The 17247-nt window shown below is 35.1% G+C and overlaps 1 protein-coding gene across 1 annotated transcript; it reads left to right on the top strand.

Annotated features, from left to right (window-relative positions):
• On the top strand, positions 1 to 16243 carry LOC133315663 (succinate-semialdehyde dehydrogenase, mitochondrial). The gene is made up of 20 exons (XM_061517329.1): positions 1 to 146; positions 1576 to 1689; positions 1940 to 2039; positions 2820 to 2868; positions 3686 to 3773; positions 3900 to 4010; positions 4236 to 4298; positions 4412 to 4522; positions 5937 to 6002; positions 6087 to 6164; positions 6268 to 6345; positions 8063 to 8129; positions 8751 to 8836; positions 9087 to 9119; positions 9222 to 9254; positions 10242 to 10342; positions 14679 to 14764; positions 14941 to 15047; positions 15136 to 15213; positions 15963 to 16243. Exons 1-20 carry the CDS (start codon positions 9 to 11, stop codon positions 15999 to 16001), a joined length of 1626 nt encoding a protein of 541 aa, XP_061373313.1. The 5' UTR covers positions 1 to 8; the 3' UTR covers positions 16002 to 16243.
• The last annotated feature ends 1004 nt before the right edge of the window (positions 16244 to 17247 follow it).

Here is a 17247-nt window from a genome sequence, read left to right as displayed (position 1 = left end):
TCAAACCAATGGCGACATCGTTGGCAGCAATGAACCTTGGCACTATGGCACTGCGATCCTTGAAGCTTCTCTCTCGCCCTTCCCATATCCTCTCCAATAAGTTGCAGATGCAGATGCAGCACTCGATTCCTCCCCTCACTCGAAAGGCAAGCCCCTTTTTATTGTTTTCACTTTTCATTATATGCATGCAGAGTATTCTGACATACCCATTTGCCTCTGTGTGTGTCTCAAATGGGGTGCTTTATTATGGTTGCAGAGATTTGAAATTGATTGCAAAGTCACAATCTTTTCGCCTATTCTCACCGACCCACATGAATTTTTTGTTTTGTTTATGTGTTTTTAACTGCTTCCTGTTTAATATTGTACATGTACACTTGCTTCTTTTCTCAATGTTGTTTATGGGTTCCTGATTAAAAAAATGTAAACCCCTTTGTCTTAAGGATGAAAAACTTGAACTGGACTATGCTGATATTTCAGATTATTATTATGAGAGTAAACCATTTTGATGTCAAAATTGATATTGAAATGATCATTTTGATGTATTTATTATTAGAATCACTGGCGGACCCAGAAAAAAGAATTCATGTGCGCACATTTAGTGGCGGGGTTCGGGGCAGCGCCCCCGAAAATTTTGTTGATATAACTTTTATATGGAAGAGTTGACTTATTAATGTAGGAAAAACATATAAGGTGAATAACAATTCTAGACTGATAAAAACATAAACTAGTAAAAGATGATGTATAAATTAAGAGAAAAATGTGTCATTTTAAAGGATGCAAAATTGTGTCATTTTAAGTGAGAGAAAGAGATAGATCGTGGGGGAGAGAGTGGATAAAAAAAAATAAAGGTGTGGGTTTCACCTTTTTATGAGAGTGAAATGGCACAAGTTATGTCATTCAAAAGAACAAACACTTTTCCCATAAATTAAAGGTTACTAGTGAAGCTATGTCCAATTATTATTGAGTTGAGTGATTGAACTGTGCAAATTCAAAAAATCAAGTCATCCTATCTCTTCAGTTACTACATGAAAAATAGTAATCTGCCATAAGAATTATTGACATTTAATCTCAACACAAAAAAGGTATTTAACATCTGCATTGCAAAATTAACAATGACTAATATAAATATCGAACCAAAAAAATAAATAAGGACCTCCAACAAAGAAGAAGAAAAAAAAAAAAAAATCAAAGTTTTCATGTCCGCAAGTGCGGACATGTGCCCAGTCGTGGGTCCGCCGCTGATTAGAGTAGAGGACCATATTGATGTCACTTGTATTTTATCTTTTCTCAATCAATGTTGTACTCCAGCGGATTCCTGGTTAAAAATGTAAACCCATTTGTCTGAAGGATGAAAAACTTCGAAATGGACTATGCTGATTTTTCTGATTATTATTCTTAGAGTAAACCAATTTTATGTCAAAAATTGACATTGAAATGATCATTTTGATGTATTTATCATTAGAGGACCAAATTGATGACACTTGTATTGTATCTTTGAAGGACCAAAAGCAGTGTTTATTCTTATAATTTGTTGCAATATTCTTGTCATTTATTAGGGGTTTGTTTGAATGGCAGATAAGCATGGATGCACGGAGTGTTGCCTCCCAGCTTAGTAGTTCTGGACTGTTGAAGACTCAGGGCCTTATTGGAGGAAAATGGAGAGATGCTTATGATGGGAAAACCATAAAGGTATGGCATACCTGCTGTTATTTCTCTCTCTCTCTCTCTCTCTCTCTCTCTCCCCTTTTCTTCTTGCAATCTTTTTGCCAAAGTATAAAGGAAGAGGGGCCAGCATGTTCTTGCTGCTTCGTTGTCAATTGATACTACAGATGGTCACAGTCTGTAGCTGCAGTTTGTATTTCTCCCTGTTTTATCACTATAAGTTCTATTGTTTTGAAAGCGCTAGTGTTAGAATCTTATATATTCAATGCTGTTACAGGTTTATAATCCAGCAACTGGTGAATCTGTGGCAGATGTTGCATGCATGGGTGGAAGAGAGACCAACGATGCAATTTCCTCAGCCTATGATGCATTTAAATGTATGAAACTTCACAGTTTGATGCTATATCCTTTATTTCAGACTAGAAACAGAAATATTGGAGAGGATTAAGATATACTATCATAAATGACTGAGTATAGATGTCTTTATGTAAGATACTTAAGTGTGTAGTTATCAAATAGCTTAGGTACTGATGTTTCTTTTATTACATCTGGGTCAAATTTGCACAAGATATATGTGCCTGAGATTGTTATTTTGAATGACAATAACAACTTCGGTGTAAAAATTGGATTACCTAAGGTGCATGGTCATTCTTTTGTTTTCTCTTATGAGCTTGCAGACCTATAAAGAGTAACATCTCTTGCTGCAGGTCGAAATCTTAAGTTTCGTTAAACCAAAATGGGGTGGGTTCCAATTGAAACTGAGGGTAGATGTTAGATGCACTATGCTTTAAAAGAAGAACAACTTTGCAAGGGAATGTGGACAGAGTTTTAGTTAATATTTGCAGAAATGAAACCCCTATATATTTGAATAATTATTTTTTAGAGTGACTAGCATCAAGTGAGCGATTTATATATTTCAATGTTATAGTCAATGGTGATTATAACCCTAGCTGATTTGGTTCTATCATATTAATCATAACCCTTCCACTCCCAATTTCCCTTTGCTGTATTGATGTTGTATTGGTCCTTGATTTATGTTTGTATGAATCCTTGTTACTTGATAATGCAAATAATGAATTAACTAAAAAATTATGTTATTGGTATTATTGGATTATTCACAATATTTCAATAACTAAGATTTCCTCCTCTTTATGTAGCATGGAGCAAATTCACTGCTGCTGAGAGGAGCAAATTTCTGAGGAAATGGTATTGTTCTCTGCTGATTTCATGAACCACCTACTTTGATGGAAATATTGGACTTATCTGCTGACTTGTATTTGTTTTAGGCTTTGGGGTCATTTAGGGTTGGTATTCTGAGTTTAATATGTTAAGAAGAAATAAATGTTTTTAATTTTTTTTATTTTTATTAAATTTTTTAAATCTTAGTAATGTTTTAGAATAATTATGCTTTTTGTTTGTCCCCAATTCGTACCATCATTGTTAATGAATGCGTTTATGATTATATATCATTTAACTTTTTGATTGCTCTTAATCTTGTTTGACATCAGTAGCCAGTGTAGTAATGCAGAAATTAATATATATTTATTATTTAATTGTCTTCGCCCTGCTAAATAATTTGTTTCTTATCTTCATGAGTTGCTCCATTAGTGCATTGTTATGCAATCATACTTGCATTTTGCATTGGTGATTATTTGTCTTTAACTGTCCATGATGAATTTTTAATCTGCAATTTTCTAGTACTGTATTAAATGTGTTAGAATATCTAGAAGATATCGTATAATATTAAGATTATATCTTAAAATAGTTTAGAATATCCTAGAGGATATTTTACAACATCTGTGTTGATAAATTTCGCTGGCAAACTATGAATATATTCTGCCTGCAGATCTGGTTGTTGCAATGCACTGCATTGGTTCAAATTAGAGTAGTTCTTGACTTTGATGTAGTCTGCATTTGTATACGTCCTTGACATATTGACCTTATCATGACAAAAGTTCCTTGAATAGTGATTTTTTCCTGATAGTAGTTACATTCTGTTAATTTTCTCCTCAATTGCTTTAAGGTATGATTTGCTAATGGCACATAAAGAAGAGCTAGCACAGCTTATGACCTTGGAGCAAGGAAAGCCTCTTAAAGAGTCTATGGGTGAGGTACACAATGGATGAAATTTTGTTATAGTATACTCTGCCAATTATTGTTTCTTTTCCTAATTATGTATTTTCCCAAGGTGAATTTCGTTATTTTTGCAACATGTTTTGAAAGTGACTGTTTTGCAGGTAAACTATGGGGCTGGCTTTATTGAGTTTGCATCTGAGGAGGCAAAACGTATATATGGGGATATAATTCCTGCACCTCTATCTGATCGGCGTTTATTTGTTTTAAAACAGGTACTTCAAAATTTATTTGGTGTCTTATATTTATGTCTTCAGGAATTTGTACTGACTTCCAATAACTTAGTCTATGTGAATGCTGCATGAAAGGATGATTTTCAATTGCCTCTTATATTGAAAGTTCTAGATTAAGATTTTACTATTTTTTAATATTCAATTTGTGTTTGATAACATAATACTTAAATACATGACTCTTATTTACCTCTTTTTTGGGATTTGCAGCCTGTAGGTGTTGTAGGTGCAATTACACCTTGGAATTTTCCCCTCGCTATGATTACCCGGAAGGTATGTTCAGTTTTAAATATTTACTGTCCAGATTTTACCCATTTTCACTTTTAAATGTTTTTTGAAGTAAGTGAATAACAATCATTTTGAGAGTGGTGTTTTCTTTTAATTAGGTTGGCCCTGCCCTTGCATGTGGCTGTACAGTGGTCGTAAAGCCATCTGAACTTACTCCTCTCACTGCGCTAGCTGCAGCGGAACTCTCTATTCAAGCTGGAATACCAGCGGTAGTTTCTTGTACCTACTTTTATGGGTGTTATGGAAGTTCATTGCATATTGGCTTTGGTAATTTAGTATTTGAATTTATTGAAAATTGCCACAGAGGCATGACAATTGTACATCTCGAGCTTCCTTGTGATGTTTATAGAAAGTTCATTATGATATTTTGGTATGTAATATACCATGTCGTTATGTCAAAACTCTATTTAGTATGTGCTTTTATTGAAGTTTCCCTGCTTGTCTTATTACTTACTTTAATACTTAACTCGACCATAATATTTTTGACCCTTTTCAAATACATTAATCTTTGTAGTTTATTGTTTTAGTATGTGTAAAAAACCAATTCAACCCAAAAGCTTAAGCTGTTAGGTGAGACTACATTAATGGTTTTATATTTCTCTAACATACTTCCTCACACGAGAGCCCATTGGGCTTGAAGGGTAGATAATGCACAGGCTCACCTACCTGTGCTAAGAAACTCCACAAGACATAATTAGTTATTAATTAAATGGGGACGGTGAGGATTGAACCCGTGATACTGAGGTTCTGATACTATGTAAAGAACCAATTCAACTCAAAATCTTTAAGTTGTTAGGTGATGGCCTTTTTAATGGTTTATACTATTCTCTAACACGACCCCTCACACAAGAGCCTACTGGGCTTGAAGGGTGGATAATGCACAGGCCCACCTATCTGTGCTAAGAAATTCTACAAGAAATAATTAATTATTAATTAAATGGGGGGTGGTGAAGATCGAACCCGTGACACAGAGGCTCTGATACCATATAAAGAACCAATTCAACCCAAAAGCTTAAGCTGTTAGGTAAGGCTACATTAATGGTTTATACTTCTCTAACACATCCCTCACACGAGAGCCCACTGGGCTTGAAGGGTGAATAATACACAGACCCACCTACATGTGCTAAGAAACTCCACAAGACATAATTATTAAATAGGGGCAGGGAGGATACTTCGTGTACCAACGCTCCTCAAAATGACCAAGTTGCTGACAATAATTACAACGAGTCTCTGACCACGTAAAGAACCAATTCAACCCAAAAGCTTAAGCTGTTGGGTGAGAGCCTTTTTAATGGTTTATACGTTCTTTACAGTATGTATTTCACGTTTGTGGATCATACATATTTTACATCTGAAGTAGGTTTCCCGAAGAAAAATTCTAAGTCGGTTCCATTGGATGGCCTTAGTCATCATTTGTTTCTTCCACTAGATTGTGTAAATCTTACGGCAAATTCAAGGATAAAGTCTTTGGTTTACCTACCTCTTATGTTGCTACATGTTTGCAGACCTTTTCTCTTTCTGTTTCTTCTTTCCTTCTTTCCCCCATAAATCAAGCTTCCTGTTTTTTGATCCCTTCCTGCCTGTGTTTTATGGTTCTAATGGTTGTGTTATACAATGTCATAGGGTGTTGTCAATGTGGTTATGGGAAACGCTCCTGATATTGGGGATGCTTTACTTGCAAGTCCACAGGTTTTGTCACCGTGTGATTTTATGAAGCAATTACCTTGTGAATATGGTTGAACATTTGAGAAAGAAATTATCAACATTATTTAGGTACGGAAGATCACATTCACAGGCTCGACAGCTGTTGGAAAGAAATTGATGGCAGGTTCAGCTGAGACAGTTAAAAAAGTACGCTTTGGTGTTGTCATGAATTTTTTCAAATACAGGATCTAGACATCATTATATTCAAATAGATTTTTTGTCCTTATGTATATGTTTTTTGAACTTCTAGGTATCTCTGGAACTTGGTGGCAATGCACCTTGCATAGTTTTTGATGATGCTGACCTGGATGTTGCAATTAAAGGAACAGTAAGTTAGAAAGGATTACGATTATGTTGGTTGTAATGATGTTTTGTTTAAGTTGTTATTTGTGTGGATATGTTATGTCTGAGCTGGTAACAACTTAACATATACAGTGCATGAGACCTTTTGAATATGACTTAACAGTAGTTGGAATTTTTTGTGTTCTCACTTTGTGGCCTCAAAATAATTACATGAAAACCTTTGAACTGAAATTGATTAATGCATTGTTGTAATTTCTTGGATAAAGGGTGAGGGTAGTATGGAAATCATTATTCTGGAAAAGAGATGTCTGCTTGAATCTTTTTCCTCTGCAAGTATATGCAAGGACTGAGAGATTGCAGATTTAGAAAACAATGGAAGTGTCTGTGGCAAACCTACCAAAAATGGAAATTTATGTCTATGTGTTGGTGTTGAGGGTTGGCCCTAGACAATTTCTGTTAGATTGAGCAAAAAATATGGGGTTTCTTTGGCTATGTGGAACTTAATTTGCACAGGAAAAATGTAGCTTGGTGGTTGGCCCTGTGTACATGGGTCAAAAGCAAAGCCCTAAATTCAACATAACAACTCCATCTTTCGTGGAGGAACCTTGACTGCACGTATCACCAATATGACTATTGGTTTTAGGTTGGTGGCTGGGGCTTGCTGGGCTAGGCAGTTGCAATTTTAGGAGTGGATGTTATAGTTCAGTGGTTCCTCGCATGCTAGTGTTTAATTCAATCTCAGCTGCTGATAACTTTTGGGGCACAAAGTAGCTAATTGTATTTTAAGTCACCATATATCATGCATTATTTCTTTTAAGGGCATGATTTTGTTTATGCTTCTGTTAGAATTGAATTCTTTACGAGGCTAGAACAAGTGATCCTTGCTTTCCTATTTCTTAGAATAAGTGGGTCACTTGGCCCAATTCTTAAATACATACCTTACCTTGTCAAATTCGATCTGTGATCTTTTAGACATCACTTTTTACCTTCAGTTAGATTTTTCTTTGTATAACTGTTAACTGCTGAAGTTTTGGTATATGAATATTTCTTTAGCTTCATATTCTTATCTATCCTGCTGAGGTGATGTTATTTTATTGAACAATCTTTTGGCAGCCTTTTGTGATTTTTTTTTCCAACTTGTAGATTTGTTCCCTAGAAACCACTCCCCATTAAACCCCAACTAATGAGGGTAGAGGTGACGGCAAACGTTGTCAGCAGTCTTATCCTTGCATATTTGCAAATATGATGTTTCTTTGTTTTGAAACCGTAACCCTTGTATATTTGTTCCCTGAATCATCTTAATTGATCACATATCTTTCAAATTTTAATATATGCCTTAAGACTAAAATAACGTGCTTTCTCTCTGATCAAATGCACTGAACTCCCTCAACTTTGGGTGTCAGCCTCTCCAGTTTAATTTCAGCAATTTTGGAGATTATGGGTTCATGGGGGATGGCTGATTTTGGAGATTATGGGTTCATGGGGGATGGCTGATTTTGGAGATTTTGGTTTGTATGCATGAATTATTTTGCTGAGGAATCAATGGATAGATCTGTGAGTGGGGAATTTGAGCATGGGGTGGTAACAGCCAACAAAGCCACATAAAATGATAAAAACTAAATAGTAGCTTCAAATTTTGGGTTAATTGCTAAAATTGAAAGTAGAGGGGGCATGCTGTGATCTGCCCACCCTTCTGTTTTGGTGATATTAGTAATCGTAACATTTCATTCATCTGATTGCAGATTGCAGCAAAGTTTCGCAATAGTGGACAAACATGTGTTTGTGCAAATAGAATTCTTGTGCAAGAAGGTTAGATGAAAATGATAGTAAACTTTTTACAGTTATAATGCATTTATCTGATTTGCAACATCTTAAATCTTCATTTGATTATAACATGTATGATTCCCAATTTATCAATACTCGTAAGAGATTTAATAATTAATTCTTTGTCGGTTTTGATCTTTTTGCTCTCAGTTCCTTCTCCTAACTAGTATAAGTCGCGGGAATGTGTCACACATACTAGCTGGTTCATGTAAATTGCCATGTATTACTGATATCATCAATATGTGAAGTCTTTGCCAGATTCTCAATAGCATTTTGTAACCTCATATTACCCTTATCATAAAGCTTATTGGTTGTGATTGCAGTAAGTAGTTTCTTATTTAGTTTTGATCTCATAAATATGACTTGGAATTTGTTATTGTTTTAAAAAATAAAAATTTCAGAAATGAAAATTAGAGAACAGGATATAAAGAATAAAGGGAAACTGCACTGACATTCTCAAATGAGATTTTGTTCCAATTAGTAGTGTTAATGTACTCCTATTGATTATTTAGCTGTTTCTAACTTACACCAATATGTACGTGTGCATTTAGATACATTGTTTAAGACACATTGCTCTTCTTTATTTAACCAAGTTTCTCCGTGAAGGTATATATGAGAAATTTGCAAATGCTTTGCTTGATGCTGTTCAGAATATGAAAGTTGGGGATGGTTTTAGTGAAGGTGTTGTTCAGGTAGTTATTGATTTATTTTTGATATTTTTTTTTGTTTTTCTTTCGAATCAACTGTCTATGGAAATTGCCTGCGCTGCCTTGCCGTTGTTCCCACTTAATGGGTAATCTTCTCTAAATTACACTTTAAAGTACTTTTGGATATATGATAATTCCTTTACAATATTCCTGGAGAAATATATTTTGAACGTCACTACTGTTTAAGCTTTCTGAGAGCATGCTGTAACTCAATTTTATATCCATCTCTGAACAGGGCCCTCTGATCAATGATGCTGCAGTGAAAAAGGTTTGTGCTTCTCTTGGTATTTCAATTTCTATATGCATTGTTGCAGGGTATCTCCTCTAACTCATGCGAACTTCTATTTTGTTTTGTGATTTTGCCTTACAGGTTGAGTCCTTAGTTCATGATGCTACATCAAAGGTTTGTCATCTTTGCTTTGCTATTTCTGCAGTCTGATTCTCCACTTCATTCCCCCGTCAAATTTCTATGACATCCTATTCGAACTCTTGAATTCTGCATAATGAAGATAAGAGAGTTGGATAAACCAATTATTTTTCTGTCAACCATCAACCGTATTTTGCTATCTGAGATCCCCATGGGGACTACTAATGTTTATTAATAATGCAATTTTCATATCCATATAAAATGCTTTTTCCCCGGAGTTAACCTTAGGATAATGACCGGAGTGGGATGTTATCTGCATAGGGAATTTTTAGGTCTCTTTGGCATTTTTCTGATGCTCTTTTGCTACTATGGTGAATACTTGAAGAACACCCAAGCCTTATACCAATAGGTGGGGTAGCTACATTGATCAAACAATGCCATTGTGCTTTATCAAAAACCAAATTTTTAGAAAATCCGTTTATATCAAGGTCTTTTTTAATGATTGTCCCTAATCTGTTATTTTATTTTTGTTGAGATATATAAAATCATTAATGTAACCTCACCCAACAGCTTAAGCTTTTGGGTTGAATTGATTCTTTATATGGTATCAGAGTCTCGGTGTACCGGGTTCGATCCTCACCGCCCCCCACTTTCTTTCTAGTGGAATTTCTTTCTTCGCACAGGTAGGTGGGCCTGTGCATTGTCCACCCTTCAAGCCCAATGGGCTCTCGTGTAAGGGGGTGTGTTGAGATATATAAAATCATTAATGTAATCTCACCCAACAGCTTAAGCTTTTGGGTTGAATTGGTTCTTTACAATTTTTTTTTCCTTTTTTCTTTTGCCGTCCTTATTTACCTATGATTTATACTTGAACAGAAAAAACTTAATTTAAAAGGTATTTTGTTTTGTTCAAGTGTACATTTTTCCCTTCACTTTGCTCTTTGGAAAATATAGCGAGATAAATAAGTATATCGAATAACAAATGGTAATAGTTCTGATGAGTCAATTCCGTTTTATCTGAAGGGGGCAAAAGTAATTCTTGGGGGTAAAAGACACAGCCTTGGATTTTCTTTCTATGAACCAACGGTCATCAGTGATGTTGACAGTGAGATGCTCATATCAAGGTAAACCTTTTAAGATGTTATCTAGTGTTTCTGACTTGTGGCTCACATTAGACTTTTGAGTTTTGGCCAGCAACTTTGACATATGTTAATGAATTTGTAGATTAACTGATGTTAACAACCATGCCTCACAGCTTGTATGCATTATAGTATCTGGCCTTCTTAGTTGGAATTTGATGCTACACATTAGATATTTGGTGCCCATATACATTATATTAATGAATTTAAACTTAAAACACCTTCTTAGATATTCATCAATAATATTACCATGATTGTTATTGAAAATCCAATGAATGATTTTGAATGTGCCCATACTTAGGGATGTTGTTTCCCATCCTTTCTCGTATCTAAGTTGATGCCCATGTGAATTAGATTATCAGAATAGATGTATTGGCACTAGTGGTAGTCAGATCCATATTACATAAATTGTCAGTTAGATTTTCTAATAATGATCATGTTGAAAAATTAAAGAAAAGAAGGTCTTGCAAGAGAATCAGAGGGGTATAAAACATAATCAGCAAATAAAGCAACATAATCAGCAAGTCATGTATCCAAATACAATGGCCATAAAACATTACACCAAGACATAAATCATGATAATAGGGCGAGGTGCATCCATCATCTCAACTCAACTCCGGCCTCCTGCCGTCAGAGGTCTTAACCCCAGAAGTACATGTACTTGAAAATGTGCCCCACATGGGGTGAGATCTCAAACGAGAAATCTCAGTAAGGCAAGGGGTCCTCAAGGATCTCTCCACCCCAAGCTCACTTACATGTGCAATATAAGTTCTAAAATGGTAACAATAGTATAATATCAAAATCTGTGCAATGCAGCATATGTCCATGTCATGTGTGTATGCATCCTACTGGTCAGAGAATAAAAGGTAGGGATTATATACGTCTACAACCCACAGTACAAGGAGTCCACCTTGTACCTCACACACGGAGTTACCTTCTTGCATGTGGCCCGACATGCTAAGGAATTACCGTCTCTTGTGGAATACCCCACATACATATGCATATGGCAATTGCACTATAGTAAAATCCAGCTCAACAGCATATTCAATATTCATCATATAAACAGATATTATTTCAGAAAAACACATCATGCATATAAACCATTCCTCCATGAGGTATGGTAGAACCATAGTTGTCAATAGCAGTTAGCGGCCGGTAGCGGCCGACCCCAAAAATGGTATAGCGGTATAGCGGGTAGCGGTATTGCCGCTACGGTGAAGTATTAACAGAACAGTCTTAACTAATATAAATGCTCAACTATTAGTCCACCCATGCTCTAGTTATAGATGTCATTGTCATGCATATTGTTTTGTGTACTTACTGCATATTATATTGTGTGGCTGTTTGTATGTGGGCATTGCACAACCTACAAGTAAGGGAGAGTGGCATAGGCATTTAATCAGCTGCACAACACGTAAAAGGGAAGGAAGGGACCGTGGCATATTAATTTTTTGTTGTTGTTGTAAATGTGAATATTAACATCAGCCTTTAGAATGCTTTGTGAGCTGGAACTGCAACGTATTGCTTACCAAAAATTAAAAAAAAAACTGCAACGTATTTATATATACAAAAATAAAAAAACTGCAACGTATTTGTTAACTTGAGTGATGCATATATATTAAAAACTGTAACGCTTACCAGTTAAATACTGGGTATATAAATATGAGTAATGCATATATATTAAAAACTGCAACGTATTGTTTACCAAAAATTAAAAAAAAAAAACTGCAACGTATTTATATATACAAAAATAAAAAAACTGCATATAAATATGTTCTGGTTTTATATACCCAGTATTTATATATACAAAAATAAAAAAAATCTGCATCATATATTAAAAAAAAACTGCAGTAGCCTACCCAAAAAAAAAATAAGCAAAATAAATAAAATCATAAGTGGCACCTTACCGAAAATACAAGAAAGTTTACCAAAAAAAAAAATACAAGAAAGAATAAGTAAAAAATAAAACCAGAAGTACCCAAAAAAAAATAAGCAAAAAATAAGTAAAAAAGAAAAAGAAAGAAGAAGCCTCCATCAAAGAAGAAGAATGGGTAGTGAAGATAAAAGAAAGAATGAAGAGTGAAGAGTGGAAGGAGGAAGGAGGAAGGAGGAAGGAACAAAGAAGCCACAAAATGTTGAGAACTTACCGGAAAATAGAAGCTCTCTTGCCGGAGAAGAGTGGAAGAAGGAAGGAACGAAAAAAAAAAAAAAACACCTTGGCTGCTACTGCAACTCCATTGTTCTCCTTTGGTGCCACCCTGCCACGTTTTTTTTCTTCTTTCCCGCGTGTTATGTGGTGGTAATGGGTCCTTTATGTATAACTTAATAATAAACTTTTTCTCTTGACAAAAATACCCCCCAATGCAAAGGAAAATGACACCGTTTTATTTGAAGCATCAAATTAAAAAAAATAGGTCTTCTCCTTCTCGTAGCGTCCTGTAGCGTTCATCTTCTTCGGCTGTGAGAACTGCTACGCTACGCCGCCACCTCCTCTACCGGCCAGCGTCGCGTCGCGTCACAGGTTGTGGCGGCCGGCCGCCGCTACCCGCTACTGTAGCGGTTTAGCGCCGCTACTCACCGCTATTGACAACTATGGGTAGAACAAGCAACGGATAAAACCGAGGACACAAAAGCTTACTTGTATTGCCAAAATCCCTATCCAATGGCTCGGTATACACAGACACACCAATAGTCACACAATCTGACAATTGCAATCTGTTTTGTATGAAAACATAATTAATATTCAAAATTCCCAAATTTCATATCCATTGAGCAATGTTTTCTTTTCGTTTACATCCTTCTAAATCATAATTATCGCATATTAACCCTCACTGTTATTGGCATTAATATTTCTCAGCAGTAATACTGATTCCCTAGGGTATCATTCCCAAATAGGGACTTTCCCACCGCATCAGAATTGGTTTCTGATCATTCTGACAGGGGGTAATCGATTACCATACAGGGGGGTAATTGATTACTCAACACGGTAATTGGTTACCAATAACAGGGTAATGGATTACTCCACATGGTAATCGATTACCAAGAACAGGGTAATCGATTACCACGCGGACAGAACACGAGAACTGCAGAATTTTCTACATAATCCGCGGGTTTCATGGCTTCCAAGGGTCCAAGGTCCGATTTTTATCAAAACAACAGTTCAACTTACATTTTTAGACATCATGGTACCATATTTTACATGCATCATTAATATTTCCATACTTAACTTCACAAACTAACTCATTTTCAAGAAACTACAAAGGAAATGACTTGTAGTTACCTAGGGACATTGGAAATCAGAAAAATGGTGAAGCATTGAGGACTTTGGAGGTGCTCCAACCCACTGACTTGGTGGTGCACGAAAATTTCACTCCAAGGTAGGTTCTTTTCTCTTAAAGGTTGGTTCTTGGAGCTTTCTAGAGAGTCTCCAAGGCTCACACACTAAGAACAACCAAAGTCAGCCTTTACCCATTGAATGCAGAAACTAAAAACCCTCAAGACCTAGCCTTTACCTCACAAGACTCAAGTTTTACAAGGTTTAATGGTGGTTCAATGGTATAGAAGTGGAGAAATAGGAAGAAAGGTGGGTTTTTGATCAAGTTCCATGCACAAGGCTCAAGCTCTCATGGAAGAAGAAGGTGGCAGCCATGGAATCAACCTTGGGATCAGGAAAACTGACCTAGGGTTGAGTGTAAGTGACTATTTATATTAGTGTCCCCACTAATCAATAGTATTAGTTCTAATAGTTTCGCTAATCATTTTTCCACTAAACTTAATATTCTGAACCTAGATATTTTTCTAGGAATTAACATATTTTTCTTATAATTTTTTGCAACACTTTACCGGTACGCGTTTATACATAGCCGGTATTAGTTCGGACATCACCGCTGATTATCTTTACTCCAAACTTGATGTCCTAGATCTAGATATTTTTCTAGGAATATTTATATTTTTATTATAATTTTTCGGAATACTTCGCCAGTACACATTTATACCGTGAAGCAGAATCGGTATTCACATTTTTCATCAAAAAAGCGATTTAATCATTATTTGACCTTCTCGATAATTATTCTAATCTTTCTATATTTATCCAAAGTTAATTATGAAATGATTTCCTTATTTCATAATTAAATTATTTAAATTCCTAATTTAACAGTGCAGGTTCTTACAATGCACACTGTCTATATTCTATATTTGCAGAAATCATGATATGGTTGAATTGAAATTTGCCTTGCCTTACATTTATATGATGGAAATTTGTTTTTAATTTTTGGTGGACCTTGTTTCTTATAATTCACCTATATGATTTGTCTTACACCAGAGAGGAAGCATTTGGACCTGTGGCACCCCTTTTGAGGTTCAAAACTGAAGAGGATGCTATCAGAATTGCTAATGACACTAACGCAGGTAGTTCTTGCAGATTTATTTACTAATTTGGTTCTTCTTCCTACAGTCTTGAATGAAGTTTTTTTTCTCTCCTCCTATACTGCTATTTTATGCTCTTAAGTGCTTCCATATCTGGTTATTCTTGATTCAACATTGTCGAATTTTTTGAACATGAAACCTTAACTGTGCATATGAAGGATTGGGTTCATACGTATTTACAAACAGTATCCAACGATCATGGCGTGTTGCTGAGGCTCTTGAATATGGACTTGTGGGTGTTAATGAAGGAGTAATTTCAACCGAGGTGCATCTCATTCCTTATTAAATGTGAAATTAAGTGGCAATGAGATATGTTTCTTGATGGATTTAACTACACATATGCGTTGATGTAGGTGGCTCCATTTGGTGGTTTTAAACAGTCTGGCCTCGGAAGAGAAGGCTCCAAATATGGGATGGATGAATATTTAGAGGTAAGTACAAATTTAAAGCTTTCTGTTCTGTAATTTTTCCCTTTACCTTAGAAACAAAACAGCTTCATAGTCCATAATCGTTCATTGAACTCATTTTTGTCCTTTGAAGTTTGTAAAACTCATTTTAGTTGTGGTTGAAAGAGGCAAGAAGAGAGAGGGTATATTTATGAAGGATTTTGAGTGTGGTGGACAATTAGCTAGGGGGATGTGTTGAATTGTTGATGCCATTGTAAGATGTTTTCAATGTTTTGGGTCAATGGAAATGGGTTGATACTTGGTAAATGAAATGATATTAGTGTCCTCTGAGATGTTTTACCAAATGAAGCCAGCGCGATAAGGTCATTCAACTATTTCATATGTAGTATTGGTGGATAACTAGAAAGATTCCTTACCTTGCTTTGTTCAGTGCAAGCAAAAGAGGACAACTATGTATTCTATACTCTATAGAAATACATGGTGACATTTATCACATATTATCAGCTGAATACTATTATATATGTTTAGAAAATTTCTAAGAATGAAGTTTCAGATGCTAAATTTTAGTTTTATTTTCCTAATAGTACTGTTCAGAGGTTTCAGTATTATGATAAACACGGATATGGCTTCTCTCTTGAAGTTCTAATACTCCATGGTTCAAATAAGTGAACCTCTACATTGAATACATATTCAGTCAATTTGTCATTTCTTTTTGATAAATTCCGCAATACAATGTGTGACATTGTTGAAGTTCATCCTTATTACTTTTCCAGATCAAGTATGTCTGCTTGGGAAACATGAACAAAGATTGAAGAATGAGGTATATATACATGAGGCAGTGCCACACTATTAGTGTTCAGCGGCTGTTCAAGTGTATTTGGAGTTTGGAAGAGGGAGGGGGTTATCTTGTGTTAATTTATAGCAACTTAGCAAGAGATGCATGTAGCTGCACCTGTGTTGTGTACAAATAAGTACAGGCTTGCAAAGGAATACTTTGATTTTCTTTGTTTCATTCTTTTCCTTTCCTTTTTCATTTATTTCTTTATAGTTTTTAAGGTCTTTTTGAATATAAAAAAAAAAGCACTATAGAAGGTTTGAGATTTTTTTTTAAAAAAAGGCAAATAAAATCTGACCAGTGTGTTCACTGTTAAAATTTAGATTAAGTTTACAATGCAAATGAGCAAGTAAATATGTTGTTGACTTGCACAAAATTTGATGCACAAAGAAAAGGTATAATAGAGAATATGGAATTTGTCATTATAGTTTCAGTTGTGTAGTAAACATAACGTGACGTAAAGGATAAATATAGAGACTAACGATTGTTAGCGAAGGAAAAGAGGAACTCAAACTGGATATGTTTATCTTGATTTAGCGTCAAACTTGAGACTTGTATCTATTATTTATAAGATGTTTCACTTGAAATATTTTTGTTGATCATTCAGAAAGTCTTTGCCTAACTTCTATAATTGAGATGCTGACCCATTTTACTAGCTCTTAAAGCAACAGAGAGATCTTAAATAACCTTGAGAAGGATAGGAACTAAATTAATACTTATTAAATAGTATATTTACTATTGAACCTTTGCAAAACTGGATTACAACGAGAAAAAAAATGATATTTGATGCAAAATTTTTTCTTAAAATGAGGTTAAGCTCAATATCCAAACTTTAGAAGTCACATTTTTATAGTTTTATGAGTTAGCCTTGTCTTGGCCCTTTCTAATAATGCAAACTCGAATGAATTTGAAACTGCAATAGCTTCAATCAGCAAACTTGTTGGGTGGAGTCCTTTCCATCTCTCTTCGTAATGCTGCTGGGGAAAACTTGCTTGTTCCAATTCCAATTTCAAAAGTAACATCATACTTTGATGATATTAAATATGAAAAGATTGAAATCAAATTTTTAAGAAGTTAGAAAAAAAAATGAAAAACATTTGATGTTGGAATATAATATTTAGGGTTTAAACCAAAACATTTTTCATATCAACTCAATGGGTAAATGAAATCAGCAAGAGATTGTGCTTTGCACAATTGAGGACTGGAGTCTTAAAATTTAGCAC

This window comes from Gastrolobium bilobum, unplaced genomic scaffold, assembly GCF_033153095.1.
Source record: "Gastrolobium bilobum isolate Gb01-03AN ecotype WA unplaced genomic scaffold, APGP_CSIRO_Gbil_v1 utg31888, whole genome shotgun sequence".
Classification (NCBI taxonomy): domain Eukaryota; kingdom Viridiplantae; phylum Streptophyta; class Magnoliopsida; order Fabales; family Fabaceae; genus Gastrolobium; species Gastrolobium bilobum.
The sequence above is the reverse complement of the archived record's forward strand: the minus strand, read 5'-3'. Positions and strand labels throughout refer to the sequence as shown.

What these genes read in the sequence shown, in the direction of transcription:
- LOC133315663 (XM_061517329.1), top strand. Translation starts at nt 9, where the DNA reads ATGGCGACATCGTTGGCAGCAATGAACCTTGGCACTATGGCACTGCGA. An exon ending in TTCCTCCCCTCACTCGAAAG is followed by an intron (nt 147 to 1,575) that starts GCAAGCCCCTTT and finishes TTTGAATGGCAG; the next exon opens with ATAAGCATGGATGCACGGAG. An exon ending in TAGAATTCTTGTGCAAGAAG is followed by an intron (nt 8,130 to 8,750) that starts GTTAGATGAAAA and finishes TTCTCCGTGAAG; the next exon opens with GTATATATGAGAAATTTGCA.